Source organism: Rhopalosiphum padi, chromosome 3 (assembly GCF_020882245.1).
Source record: "Rhopalosiphum padi isolate XX-2018 chromosome 3, ASM2088224v1, whole genome shotgun sequence".
Lineage (NCBI taxonomy): Eukaryota > Metazoa > Arthropoda > Insecta > Hemiptera > Aphididae > Rhopalosiphum > Rhopalosiphum padi.
The window spans coordinates 21,839,753-21,855,495 of record NC_083599.1 but is presented as its reverse complement, the minus strand read 5'-3'; the positions used below and the strand labels follow the sequence as shown (position 1 = coordinate 21,855,495).

The following is a 15,743-nucleotide window of genomic DNA, read 5'->3' as shown; positions in this document are numbered from 1 at the left end:
TGAAATTATTATAATAATACATTATAACTAATAAAATAAATAAATTTGAACAACGTACTTGTCGTAATTTCGGTTGTCACTAAGTTCAATGGTTCGAGGCGATTAATCGCACAAAATAAAATACGTGACAACGATAATCCCGACGGCGATAGAAGATTGTCATAATAATTACACCGTTCGTCCGCGTCAATATCTACAATATTTTCGTATATATACTCGCCGTTTGTACGCCACTGTTTAAGAGGCCGCAACACGCGCATGTGTTGTCTCCGTCTTACAAGTACGTAACATAGCAAATTTACGCTCAGCAGATCACGTTTAGCTCCGTTTGTTTAAAAATTAGAGTGAATCGACCTATTATGAAACTTGATGGTAAGAACATTATCTGTGTTTGTATGTTGGTTTTTTTTAAGTTTTTAAGTGAGTTATGAGCATTTTTAATTTGCGCTATGTTATATACGCATAACTTGCTAAAAAATTGAACTATTGTAAAAAACCAACATACAAACACAGACACTTTTCTTACCATCAAATTTCATAATAGGTCGTTTCACTCCAATTTTTAAATTGACGGAGCTAAACGTGATCTGCTGAGCGTAAATTTGCTATGTCACATACTTGTAAGACAGAGACAACACATGCGGGTGTGACGCCCTCTTAAACAGGTACCTACATTGGCTACATTAAAATGAATGAGAAAAACCTACATCACTTTGTCCAATCTGTGACAAATCTCGTTTTACGATGATATAAAAGTAGAAAATTATATATTGGAATTTCGGACATGCTCAAAATTTGAAGACGAAGAAATTGTAATATTTGTCGACGAATCTTTTCTTATTTCGTAATTTTTCATAACGAGCTTATTATAGGGGAAGATATGTTGTGCTGTTGTAACTTTTATAGTTTTATGTTTATAATAATAACTGGTAATTTTCGTTTTTTAATAAAAACACGAAAACGTTAACGTATTTTGCATAGCATTAAAAAGTTAACACACTTCATTAACGGTTGTACTCAAAAAAATACTTTGAACTTGATTATGAATAGGACTTGGATATCGCTACGGTCGAAGTCGAAAACTACAGGTATGAAAAAGTTTATAATTTATATTTTATTTTTCGATGATGCGGGTACGTCGTGACTACAACATTATGAATGAATATTTAAAGTAGTTGTGTGGAAAAACAATATTATACATTTTTTCGACGAATCCCCTCATAAGGTATGGTTTGTTTTGATATTAGGTATCGTAAAATCTGAAAATTCAAATTTCGTCGCGAGAAATGCTTTAATGGATTACACACGGTAATGTTCATTCTCACATTCTCACACGACATTGACATAGCCAAAATGTACAATATTATATGTAAAAATATATGAAACGCGCCCTAAACACCAATCCTTAAAACATGGTATGCTTCAGCCCCCCCCCCAAAATATAAGATACACAGATTCCTCGACAAGTCACAATCGTCAATAGCAGTTGTTACGGTCTGATGGCGAGGGAGGCTGGGGGGTTTCGAGTTTGCCACAACGACGCAATCGTGATGCGTTGGGCGGAACGGCGCACGGCGCGCGGCGCACCCGGCGTCGAATATATATCACATATTGTATAAATCAATAACATCCAAACAACGGAGAACCCCTACTTTTACTTTAATCCGCCGCCGACCCGACGTGGTTGGTAAAATTATGAATAGGAATTGGATCTCGCAACAGTCGAAGTCGAAAACTATAAAAAATAAACTCATTTTTAACACATATTATTTTTCTATGATGCGGATACGAGTGATACGACGCGACTATAACATTATGAATTTATGAATGATTATTTAAAGTAGTTGTATGGAAAAACAATAATATATCTATTTTCGACGAATCCTCATAAGGTACCTATGGTTTGCTTAGATTATTAGGTATCGTAAATCTGGGAATTCAAATTTCGTCGCGAAAAATGCAATAATGGATTACACACAGTAATGTTCATTCTCACATTCTCACACGACATTGACATGGCCAAAATGTACATGTAATAATATATGAACCACGCCCTATACACCGATCCTTAAAACATGGTATGCTTTAGCCTCCTTAAAATATAACATACACAGATTCCTCGACAAGTCACAATCATCAAAAGCAATTGTTAGTTGTTACGGACTGATGGCGTGGGTGGCGGGGGGGTTTCGAGTTTGCCACAACGACGCAATCGTAATTCGTTGGGCGGAATGGCGCACGGCGCGCGGCGCACCCGGCGTCGAATATATATCACATATTGTATAAATCAATAACATCCAAACAACGGAGAACCCCTACTTTTACTTTAATCCGCCGCCGACCCGACGTGGTTGGTAAAATTATGAATAGGAATTGGATCTCGCCACAGTCGAAGTCGAAAACTATAAAAAATAAACTCATTTTTAATACATATTATTTTTCTATGATGCGGATACGAGTGATACGACGCGACTATAACATTATGAATTTATGAATGATTATTTAAAGTAGTTGTATGGAAAAACAATAATATATCTATTTTCGACGAATCCTCATAAGGTACCTATGGTTTGCTTTGATTATTAGGTATCGTAAATTTTGTCGCGAAAAATGCAATAATGGATTACACACGGTAATGTTCATTCTCACATTCTCACACGACATTGACATGGCCAAAATGTACATGTTAATAATATATGAACCACGCCCTATACACCGATCCTTAAAACATGGTATGCTTTAGCCTCCTTAAAATATAACATACACAGATTCCTCGACAAGTCACAATCATCAAAAGCAATTGTTAGTTGTTACGGACTGATGGCGTGGGTGGCGGGGGGGTTTCGAGTTTGCCACAACGACGCAATCGTAATTCGTTGGGCGGAATTGCGCACGGCGCGCGGCGCACCCGGCGTCGAATATATATCACATATTGTATAAATCAATAACATCCAAACAACGGAGAACCCCTACTTTTACTTTATTCCGCCGCCGACCCGACGTGGTTGGTAAAATTATGAATAGGAATTGGATCTCGCAACAGTCGAAGTCGAAAACTATAAAAAATAAACTCATTTTTAACATATATTATTTTTCTATGATGCGGATACGACGCGACTATAACATTATGAATTTATGAATGATTATTTAAAGTAGTTACTAGTTATATGGAAAAACAATAATATATCTATTTTCGACGAATCCTCATAAGGTACCTATGGTTTGCTTTGATTATTAGGTATCGTAAATCTGGGAATTCAAATTTCGTCGCGAAAAATGCAACAATGGATTACACACGGTAATGTTCATTCTCACATTCTCACACGACATTGACATAGCCAAAATGTACAATATTATATGTAATAATATATGAACCACGCCCTATACACCGATCCTTAAAACATGGTATGCTTTAGCCTCCTTAAAATATAACATACACAGATTCCTCGACAAGTCACAATCGTCAATAGAAGTTGTTACGGTCTGATGGCGAGGGAGGCTGGGGGGTTTCGAGTTTGCCACAACGACGCAATCCTGATGCGTTGGGCGGAATGGCGCACGGCGCGCGGCGCACCCGGCGTCGAATATATATCACATATTGTATAAATCAATAACATCCAAACAACGGAGAACCCCTACTTTTACTTTATTCCGCCGCCGACCCAACGTTGTTGGTAAAATGGCGGACGGTTTGTAGTAGTAATTTTATTGGTTTATTGTCTATCTAAAAATTTTGTTGTACAAAAAATTTAATTTAATCGCTGCTTGGAAGATAGCGTACGAGTAATTAACGATTTGAATGCAATTTTTTCATTAAAACTCTTTAAAAAAGTTTTGACTCATACAGTGCCACCAACAATCGAGTGTCAAGCCTGATAAATATATAGGTATACTATATAGTACTGTTCTTTGTTGTATACGCCCTAGTCGGCCATACCAAAATCTCGTATTCTCGTATTGACGTATTCTCGTCATTCTCGTTCACACGGTAGTATCGACAACAGGAGTTTGTGCGTCTAATTTCGTATTCAACAAGTTCATCAAACAGAGCACACAAAACATTCCATATCTTTGTTTGTTTATATTGTTAGTGTCTTTTATTCATTTTTATATCCACTAAACACTATAAATCATACAATTTCAATAATGGCTTCACCTTTAGACATGGACAAGTTTCTAGCCAGTAAGCACACTTTTGGTTTTACATTTTAACAAAATAATAACGAAATCACATTTTAGGTTTGGGCAACCTTCCTAGCCAGATACAGCAAAACCTCATACTGTTGCAAAACATCGATTTAAAATCGCAAGACCTGATACGCAACATAACCAAAGAGACCAACGATTACCTTAAGAATCGAAGATATTTGACCGACAAAAAAAAGAAAAGATATAACAGAATACAACGTCAGTATGTGAAAGCAAACGAGTATGGTGACGATAAAGTTCAGTTGTCTCTACAGACATACACGGTGGTATGTTGATTTTGAGTTGTTTGGGTAACTTAAGAATTTTAGTCTACTTCATTGTACGTTTCAGGTGGATGATGTAATAAAAAAGATGGATGCATATTTAATGTGGTACGAAGCCAACAATCAAGTTGCTGCCATGAACGCCGCCAAAACTATTGAGGAAACTTCACAAAAAAGTGAGTGATCTGCAAAATATATTTTAATGATGGTGTTAAAACATTTCCTCATGTGTGTTTCTTTTAGAAAAACTTACTAAGACCGAGAACAATGACATTAAAAAGAAACAATTAGATAAAGGTTTGTGGACGACATAATTTTCATGTTGTTTAAGTAGATTTATTGTAATTTAAATTAAAATCACCAACATTTTTAGGAGGTAAAAAAACAAGTGCTGCATCTCAAAAAGTACAGGATGTCAATATTCCTAAAAAAAATGCTAAAAGCGGAGTGATCGGTGTACTGGCTGGCAAAAGATCTGTACGTCCGGCTGCAGTAATCGACATGCCTGTTGATCCGAATGAACCAAAGTTTTGTCTGTGTAACCAAGTCTCATTTGGGCAAATGATAGGGTGTGATAACCCAGATGTAAGTATAGTAATTTTTTTTAATTATTATTCATGATGACAGGTATCTGAGTTATTTATTCTATTGATCTTATGTATATCTTTATAAGATTTGTTCTTTATGTTGTCTGTATCTTATAGGTTGTAATTAATTGAAAATTTTTTCACCCAAAAGTTAATGTTTGCATTTCCTACACATAGTATTGTTTTCTAAAAGTATTAAGACATTTTTATTTTTGTTTTTATGAATGATGATAAAATATTTATGAAATACTTCAAAATTTTTGAATATTTAATACAAAATCCCACATAACTATACATGAGTTGTTATTTTAGCTATATAAAAATATTAAATACACATTTATATATTATATTCATTTTTTAATGTATTTGAAATTTACATTTTTATCTAATTTGTCAAACTTATGAACATTTACAATAATATTAATATTAGTAAATATAGTTAATATTAATTAAGTTAATTTTAATTAGTTAACATTAGTAAATATATTTAGTGAAATAGGCTGTCTCCACTCATAAACATTTTCAATGCTATATTACAGAACTCAAATTTAATACACTCTTTACAGCGACCCACTTTACTTCTACTAATAGCAGAGTAGTTATTTAATTATCTGGTTTTTTCATTTTAGTGTACTATTGAATGGTTCCATTTTGTTTGCGTAAAATTGACTACTAAGCCCAAAGGAAAATGGTTCTGCCCAAAATGCAAACAGCCAGAAGAAAAGCAGTAATACATCTCATACTCTCCTCGGTTTTTATTATAATAATATTTTAACCTTTCTGAATTTTTATCGCTTAATAAACGTCAAATGCTTTTACTATCAATAATATTTTAAAATCCCCTAAAGGTTATTAGAACCTTCTGATGATCGTATATATATATACGTAAATATATAATATGTATTTGGTTTTATTTAACTATACTATTTAATCTTCATTGCACGTAGTTTTAGTTTTAATCATTATATTCATATTTATTATTAATTAAATACTAAATAGTTTCATATATACTGTAGATGTTATTTATAAATTGTAATAGCACATTTTAATAAAATAAAAACATCCTTGTAGTTATATTTGTCTTCTGAGTATATTTATATTATACATTCTTTGATTTTAATACTATTTTAATTTTTTGATAAAGCAATTGATTGTTATATTAATGTCATTGAATTACATAAAAAATTGAGATTAAAATTAAATATTCTACATCCTACTATATCTGTATTCTAAATTTATATTTTTCTTATCCAAAACTGAAAATACAATATATAGTCATATTAATTAAATTAATTATTTTTGATTTTAATTCAATGTTTTTAAAGTAAATGAGATCAACAATAATCAATAGTAAACAATAGTCTACCTCCAAATAGTTTTATTAGAATCATAAAATATACTTACTTAAAAAATAATATAATAGTTATAAAAATTTTTATTTTATTTATAATTTATTAATGGTTTTGCTGCAATTACAGTAATTATTATTGAAACATAAAAATAGAAACTAGAACAAGTAGTTATCAGTATTTTGACTAAAGGTAAGCGAACTTGTAATAATAAACACTACCATGATATTAAATAATAACCTAGATAGCATAATATAAATTGGTTTTCAAAATCATCTGAATTTGAATAGAGATATGGTTTCCTTCAGGATGTCATTAATATATTAGGAATGAAACAAAGAAATTCACAGTTTTTATTTAACAAAACTATATAATAAATTTGATTATATTTATAATTATATCTTAACAGGTTAACTGCCATGGCTTTTTTAAATGTTTATAACATGTTGCTATGTGTACCATTTCTGGTACACGGCTGAACATTATTATCGAGCCACATGTACCATATAAGGTACATTCGATTCATTGACATTAGTTACACCGTGCGCCAAAATGGGTACACGTAAATGTGATTTTCCTATGAGTTATGTTTGTGTGGCCTCCTAGTAATGTTTTAGTAAAAATAGCGAAACAAATTTATAATTTTTTAATATTTTAATCAATATTTTTATTAATGACATGTTTTACTGTATAGCGTATTGGACAAACATTGTAATAAATTGTATTAATTGCTTGGCAATACAAAAGTGTACCATATATGGTACACATGGCAGTTAACCTGTTAACATTTATATGCTGACATAACATTATACCTTTATTTAGCTAACACTTGAAAATATTTTTATTTTATCACCCCTTTCTTTTCCGCTCACAAACACAATTTTACTTATGGTCATAACATTATTTTCTAAATCCACTTAATGTTCGAGTTGGAAACAAACATTGTTCATTACCATTCTGAATAAACGACCCAAATCTGCACCTATGCTACCACCTATGCTACCTAATTATAATTTATTATGATATAAACCTTTGTCCTATTTATGCTTTTATACGGTATTCACTATTCACAGTAAAGTGTTACTAACTTTTAAACTATAATAAATATTAAATACAATGTTTTCAGAAAAATTTATATCAATCTACCGTAATAATACTAATAATAAGATAAATTGCATTTTTACCTACATATAAAAGAAATATCTAACAAAAAAAAATCACATCACGAACTTAGTGATCTGGTCTAACAGTCTCCGCTCAAAATCGTTTTTTGTTTACCTGCAACGATATTACATATATAAATTTGAATACACCTATTATTACAGTGAACCACTCAACATTTACTGCACTGCACAGCACAACAGTAGGTACCCACTTATTTATCTTTTCTTTTTAATTTGGACCAGTCGAATATTTTTAGTTCCATCTTTGTAAATTTTGATGAAAATTGCCAAAAAAATGCAGTTAACCACGATAATATTATTTCGTAAATATAAAGATCATCGGAAATGCAATGTACACAGCGTCTAAACGCGAGACGTGCGTAATAATGTACCTAGACGAGATAATACATTAATAACGATGTATAATCAATAGTAATAAACTAATAACCAATATAACTGGTATTAACTTTATATCTTGCACGTAATACCGGTCTTGTCGTACGTACTACGTATGCGCTTTGTACTCGTGGGTCACGGGTATCGCGTAGGCCAGACGCCAGAACGCTCGTAACTGAACACGCTATCGATCGTACCACACCCATGATAATATTATTATTACTATAATATTTTACCAACGTAAATTCGTGCGCGTTAAATTATGCAAAATGGCAGATCGCGATGGTATGGATTTGACTCGAGCGCGCTGTACCCGTCATTCGCCTACCCGTGTATATTATCATTATTATCATAAATAATTATTGTCATTATAATGTACGCTACATACGTCACGCGCCTACCGAATGACCCGAAAAAGTTCCGATCATAATATCTTGTTTACATTGATGTGACGGTTGTGCGTCTCGTTACGATCCGCGAGAAACGCGCACATTTCCTTTGTGTCGCACTGTCGCATTATAGCGGTTACCTATGCATAGTATACCTATGCATGGTTACCATACGTCCGGATTTCAAATATCAGTCCGGATTTTACAATAAGTTAACCGTTTAACATGGTTGAAAAAAACATGATACAATTTATACAAAATGTTATGTCAAGTGACAGATTTTCGTGTACACTTAATATAAATGTATTATATGTAATTTCTATTTTTGTTCATATTATTTCCCAGGACGTCACGATAAGTGACTAAGTACCTAGCTCTAATATTAAAGCATTTAAAGCTAACATCACAAAATGTGTTCTGATGAACCATACCCATTATTATTGCAAAAAAAAAAAAAATTCGATAAATGACACATTTTGTGGTGTTAGCTTAATATTAGAGTAAATTTACCTATTATCAAATTTAAAGGTAAGAATATTATCTAGGGCATCTCACAAGTTTTTATTGATATCTTAATTCTTAAGTGAGTTACGAGCATTTTAAGTTTTAATATCTTACATAACCATAACTCACTTAAAAATTAAGATATCAATAAAAGCCTATGAGATACCCTAGATAATATTCTTACCTTTAAATTTGATAATAGGTAAATTTACTCTAATATTAAAGCTAACATCACAAAACGTGTTCTGACGAACGAAAATTTGCTATGATCTATACATTAGTAAGACAGAGACAACACATGCGGGTATAACGACCTCTTAACTGAGTTCAATTTTTCATGTCGTACAGGGCACGAAGTAGAGAACATGTCTCTTCTCATCGTGCCGTAGGGTACCGCTCAGTGTCATTTCTATATTGTTCCATGATATTATTTACGTATATAATTATATTGTTATCAGTGAAACTCGCGTATCAGTTTGCCGCTATTTTGTTAGTTGACAAAACATTACTATCATTACACAAAATGTATTAGGAATAAAGTCATTTTTAATGATAACATTTAATAATAAATGTAGGTTAAGAAATAATAAAATACTATTTAATCTAATTAATATTTACCATATAAAATACCATATTATTATGTCAACCGAAAACCCAGCTAATAACGGGAGTTCGCTATAATATAATACTATTAAGAAATCTGTGGTGGTTGAACATTACCTATTCTACGTGATAAAGAACCCGGCTTGGGTTATTGATTATAATATTCGTCGCGTCCATATAGGTACCACTGTAGAAGTAACCACCTGCGCGCGTCAACTGTTATATATTTTTATTTCTATTTCACCGACTGCACTGCTCAACAACGTGTCCTCGTGTCCAGTTTTGTATAACCTGTTGTCAACCTTTGGAACGACTACTATACGCATCGTAGTGCATTCCGCCACGGAATTTTATTCATTTATTTCGTTCACCCGCCTTCGTTGTTCTTTCGGTGTCAGCTTTTTTCATATTTTTTACTACGAAGTTTTTTCATTATCAAATCGTCACAATTTTCAGCTTTTTAAACATTTTCGTTGCCTTTGACGTGTAAAGTGATTATACGTTTAAGCTCGCTGTCGCTGTAATTACCGGAGCAAGCAATGTATCCTTTCGACCAACGTAAGTACCTAAACTAAGGCATAGTGCGCACGCACATACACAATCATTCGTAATAATATGTATGATTACACTTATAGCTTTGTATGCTATATAGCAGGGGTGGGCAGTGGCGTAGCCAGGGGTGGTGTTGAACCCCTCCCCCCTCCTCCTCCTTCGGCCGTATTTTTATCAAAAATATAATGTTTATAATATAGGAATACAATCATTTATTCGTGGTGAAATGTATTCTGTTATGCCGTATTCACGTTATCGACTGCACTGGTGATAGTAATCACTATCATTCAATTATTTTATTATTTTAACATGGTTGTAGATTTATTTTATTTTATTACAAACCCCCCCCTAAAAAAATCCTTTCTACGCCACTGGGGGTGGGCAACTGGCGGCCCGCGAACCTATTTTATCTGGCCCGCGCTACATTTCTACATCATACAATTTCAAAGTCATTCGTCTATACTCTATGCTACGTCCATGTTAAATTAAAATGCATATTTTGAATGACTTTTTTTTTGTTCTCTATACTCTGGCTCACTAAATTTTAATTTTCTAAAAATTGGCCCTCTAATAACTTTCAGTGCCCATCCCTGCAGTATATAAAAATATAGAAACAATGATCTCTATTTCCAAAATAATATTGTTGTAACGACTAACGAGACTACTATTTTGTTGTAATGAAGGGGGGGGGGAAGTTCGCCTTCTTCGATTTCGGATCCTGTACGGCGTCTTAAAAAACATATGCGGCGATAAATCAACTCTATCCAAGAGCTGTCTGGCGCTGTCACCGCTAATGATCTTAGGACCTTTGAAAACATTTATTTTCATTAAATTCGGTGAAAAATAACATTTTAATTGGCTTACGTTAAAAGTTTGGTTTATCTAGCCACATCAGCCCACTTTAAGAGAAAATGAAATGTTGTTGTACAGGTGTTATGAACATTTTAAAGTTGTAATATTTTACAAAGCTATAACTCACTTTAAAATCATAATATCAATAAAAGCATGTAATTTCTTACATAATATTCATAGCTTTAAATTTGTTAATAGGTAATTTTACTCTAATACTAAAGCTAACATCACAAAATGTGTTCTACTGAATGCAAATTTTTTATGATGTACATTAGTATTTAGTAAGATAGAGACAACACATACGAGTATAATGTTCTCCTAACATTCACATGTAAAAACTAGACGATATGAGTATGTGATCTGTTTCACAGCTCAAGTTACCATTAGTGTTAAAGCATACATATTGCATATGTTAAGCTGCAAAATAGTCCTTAGTATTATTATTAGCAAGACTATGATGTATTAAAATATGAGGTATCATCTATCTATTGATCATGGTATTGACAGAAAACCATAATAATTAATTTTTTCCAGTTGTATTGAACCTATGTAATTTTTTTTTAACTATTATTTACTGTATATTATAATTAATTTTAATAACTTGATTAAATACAAATGTATTACTAAAATTAGGTTTTATATGAAGAAACTTGTCAAATCTAGAATTATTATATTAAAATATACCTAACTTTTAATGTAACAGTTTAATTTTATATGATATAATATAAAGATTAAGTTTTAATAGTAGAATATGTATATATATTTGAGTTAGTATCTTGATGTTTAATTTATATCATTGTATATTAAATTAATTATTAATTTAAATTTGTTAAGGTTCTGCACCCCCTGTTAAAACCTCAATGCCAGTTAGTCCATCTGAAGCAATAGGTATTCTTCAACCTCAGACTTCTGCTTTTATACCACAACTAGTCGATGTACCAGGTAAAATTTCACTATAATAATTTAAAATGTTAAAAGTAAGTTTTTAAATAATCATAGTTGTTTTGTCTATTTATATGGAACTAGTTTACTTAACTACATTCTTCGTGAAATTAATATAGAAATTATTTGAATTGACTTATTAGATTATTTCATTAATATAAGAATAATGGTGCAGTTATAATTGTTACAGAGACTTTGTTTTGATATCATAACTATATTTAAGTTAAATTTTCAACGATAATTTGAACTAATTGGTGTGTGGCCCATGTAGATAAGTGATATTATGGTTAAGGTTAATAGTATGAAACCAGGTTCACAGAAACAATTCAACTATACAAAGTTGTCTCCTGCAAGTGTTAGCCAGTGTGCCAATTAAACGTTCTAATTAGTCTTTACTTTTCGAATAAAGAATATCGTTAACTTTTGAGTATTAAGCTTGCTGGTGACATAAAGAATAAATATTATGTAATATATGTTTTTAGAGCAACTAAATCATATTTATATGACATAAATATTTTAGGCCCTTTCTAACCTCTCTTAGATAAAGCAGTTATAGGAAACTTATTCATCCATATCTATATGCGTTATGTAATTACAAATGATGATTTTGTTAAAATAAAATAGTTCCATTCAGAAGATCTCTTGCACTATAATTTGTATATGTTAAAAATACATTACAGTCAATCCATCTATATTCCCATATTCCCAAATGCTTAAATAAATAAAATGTCTCCATATTGTTCTAAGCCATAACTTATTCTTTCACTTATAAGATTTGTATTTATTGTAAAATTATAACTTTCTAAAACTATATTTTGTTAAATACAAGCTACTTTCTGAATTATATTATACATTAACTACTTTTGTATGAGATATCATGATTGCATGTAATGTACCGAAATATTCAGAAGTTTTATAATAGATAAAATACATCCATCATAGAGTTGGAAGCTTCCTACGATATAATCACCAGCATATAATAGTATACAATAGTAATTTCCCTTTTGTATTTTTCAAATAAGATTTAGTTGTAAATTGTGATTTTGATGATATTTCTCAGGGGGCATAGTAATTTTAACTTTATAAAATGTATGATCTGTTTGTTACTAAATATTCTTTTTGTTGTGTTAATTCTTAGTATTCAAAAGTCCAAGAAGACCAAACTTGGGACGGAAAGGCCGATCTATTGCGCTTCATGCTAATTATTTTCAAATTTCAATACCACAAATGATTGTTCATAATTATAACATAAGCATTCAACCAAATAATTACCCACAAATGGTTAATAGAAAAGTTTTTCAAACTATGGTTGCTGCATACAAAAAAGTTTTCAGTAGTATTCAGCCTGTGTTTGATGGTAAAAAAAATTTTTATACCAAAGATCCACTTCCTTTTGGAAAAGATCAAGTAGAATTAGAGGTATGTTTTACTTTTAAATTATATTTTAACAAAATTAAATTTTATTCATTTTGATTCCAGGTTATATTGCCCACTGCTGGTAAAGATCGTGTATTTCGTGTTTTTATTAAATGGTTAGCTCAAATATCATTAGTTGCTTTGGAAGAATCATTAAGAGGTCGTGCAAAACAGATTCCATATGATGCAATTCTGGTTGTTTCATCTTATTCTACTAATTTTTAATTTCCAATCAATGATTAATATTTATTACTTGTGTTAATTTCCAATATTATATTTATAGGCATTAGATACAGTAATGAGATATTTTACATCAATGACTTACACACCAGTGGGTAAATCATATTTTTTTCCTCCTGAAAGAGAATGTCATTTATTAGATGGTGGTAGAGAAATTTGGCAAGGTGTTCACCAGTCTGTCCGGCCATCTCGTTGGAAAATGATGCTTAATATTGATGGTAGTTTATTAAAACAAAAGAAATTAAAATTAGTTTATCTTATATATTACATATTTCTACTTTTAGTAACAGCAACAGCCTTTTATAAACCACAATCTGTATTAGAATTTATGTGTGAAACTTTAAATATTGGAATATTAGAAAATAAACCATTATCAAGTGTACGATTAGAAAAATTTACTAGAGAAATTAAAGATCTTAAAATAGAGGTTACACATTGTGGTAAAATTCGAAGAAAATATAAAGTTATTGATGTTACTAGAAAATCAGCTGAATTTCAAAGGTAAGCAATTATCCTTAATATATAATTACATTGTCATACATTCTTTGAAACAATTTTTAGTTTTCCATTGCAATTAGAAAATGGGCAGATAGTAGATTGCACTGTAACTAAATATTTCTTAGACAGATACAAGATAAAACTAAATTATCCACATTTACCATGTCTTCATGTGGGAAAGGAACATAGTCACATATATCTTCCTATCGAGGTTAGTGTATTTATATGATTAATATATTTTGAGTACATAATAATAGCATTTAATTACTTTTTATGTATAATTCAGCGACTAATCAAGCTGTAATGATTCTGTTTTATCATTATTTAACTTGATTTAATATTATAATGTTATTCATGTACCTGCTATATAACTGATTGATTGTTCTTAATTTAATTTATCTACCAACAATTACACAATTAATTCAGATTATTATTGGATTTTGCATTCATTGATAAATATTACATAATTTTATTTAAGTTGCGTTTAAATTGTTTTATATGTGGCTGATAAAACAAATTATATTATCGATATGTGTTGGTTGTCAGTAAAAAGTAGTAACCAATGTTAACTTTTCTTATTAGGTCTGTAACTTGTCTGCGGGCCAACGATGTATTAAAAAATTAACTGATATGCAAACATCATCCATGATTAAGCAAACATCACTCAATGCTCCTGACCGTGAACAGGAGATCAATTCCTTAATTCACCAAGCTAATTTGAATAATGATCCATATGTAAAAGAATTTGGTCTTACCATATCTAATAGCATGATGAAAGTTTCTGGACGTGTTTTACCACCACCAAAATTACAATATGGTGGAGGAACTTCACTTGATCAGGTATAGATTACTTAGATTTATATACCCACGACGTATAATTTTCATTATGTTGACCATTTTTATAAGAAACCCGTCCCAGAAAATATTTTAAAAAACAGTACTTATTTAATTTTATAAATTATTTTTATTATAGGAAGGATTTAATGGCCAACAAGTATTTCCCAAACAAGGTGTTTGGGATATGAAAGGCAAACAGTTCTTTACAGGTGTTGAAATTCGTATTTGGGCATTAGCTTGTTTTGTGCCCCAGAAAACTGTTGATAATAATGAATTAATGTAACTAAAAATATTTGTATTATTATTATTATTATAAGGAGAGAACTAAAGTATTTAACAATGTATTATTTTATCATAGCAGTGTCAATATTTCCTTATAGTTTTGTTTATTAGTTTGTAATGTATATTATTAATTTTATAGAAAATTTTCAACACAACTTCAAAAGATAAGTAGGGATGCTGGTATGCCAATAATTAGTCATCCATGTTTTTGTAAGTAAAAAACATATAACAAGTATAATTTTATTTGACCAAGTAAGTTTTATTTCTTTTAATAGGTAAATACGCAATAGGGCCTGACCAAGTAGAACCTATGTTTAATTATTTAAAATCAACATTCACTGGATTACAACTATTAATTATTATTTTACCAGGAAAAACTCCAGTATATGGTATTAAAATTTTTATTTTGTTAACAATTTTTAATGTTTTCAACTGATTTAATTGAAAATAAAACATATTTTATGAATTTTCATTATTAGCTGAAGTCAAAAGAGTCGGAGACAATGTTTTAGGAATAGCTACACAATGTATTCAAGCAAGAAATGTTAAAAGACCATCTATTCAAGTATTGTCCAACTTATGTTTAAAAATTAATGTGAAATTAGGTGGTATCAATAGCATTCTTGTACCAAGTATTAGACCTAAGGTACTTAAACTTATT

At 30.9% G+C, this 15,743-nt stretch overlaps 2 protein-coding genes across 2 annotated transcripts in view; both read left to right on the top strand.

Annotated features, from left to right (window-relative positions):
- Positions 1-15,743, top strand: part of LOC132927239 (protein argonaute-2-like) — a 33,845-nt gene that overhangs the window by 14,861 nt on the left and 3,241 nt on the right. The window contains exons 2-12 of the mRNA XM_060991736.1: positions 11,702-11,809; positions 12,948-13,228; positions 13,289-13,420; positions 13,509-13,683; positions 13,750-13,966; positions 14,027-14,174; positions 14,546-14,803; positions 14,937-15,079; positions 15,222-15,292; positions 15,358-15,471; positions 15,562-15,728. Coding sequence (XP_060847719.1) covers positions 11,728-11,809; positions 12,948-13,228; positions 13,289-13,420; positions 13,509-13,683; positions 13,750-13,966; positions 14,027-14,174; positions 14,546-14,803; positions 14,937-15,079; positions 15,222-15,292; positions 15,358-15,471; positions 15,562-15,728 — 1,788 coding nt within the window. The 5' untranslated portion in view covers positions 11,702-11,727. The remainder of the gene's footprint in view (positions 1-11,701; positions 11,810-12,947; positions 13,229-13,288; positions 13,421-13,508; positions 13,684-13,749; positions 13,967-14,026; positions 14,175-14,545; positions 14,804-14,936; positions 15,080-15,221; positions 15,293-15,357; positions 15,472-15,561; positions 15,729-15,743) is intronic.
- Positions 4,147-5,790, top strand: LOC132924905 (inhibitor of growth protein 4-like). The gene is made up of 6 exons (XM_060989346.1): positions 4,147-4,183; positions 4,240-4,475; positions 4,540-4,648; positions 4,716-4,769; positions 4,846-5,057; positions 5,689-5,790. The coding sequence occupies exons 1-6, from the start codon at positions 4,147-4,149 to the stop codon at positions 5,788-5,790; spliced, it is 750 nt and encodes a 249-aa protein (XP_060845329.1).

Coding starts and splice junctions, on each gene's coding strand:
- LOC132924905 (XM_060989346.1), top strand. CDS start 4,147: ATGGCTTCACCTTTAGACATGGACAAGTTTCTAGCCA. Junction 4,770..4,845: donor AAAGAAACAATTAGATAAAG/GTTTGTGGACGA, acceptor CAACATTTTTAG/GAGGTAAAAAAACAAGTGCT. Junction 5,058..5,688: donor TAGGGTGTGATAACCCAGAT/GTAAGTATAGTA, acceptor TTTTCATTTTAG/TGTACTATTGAATGGTTCCA.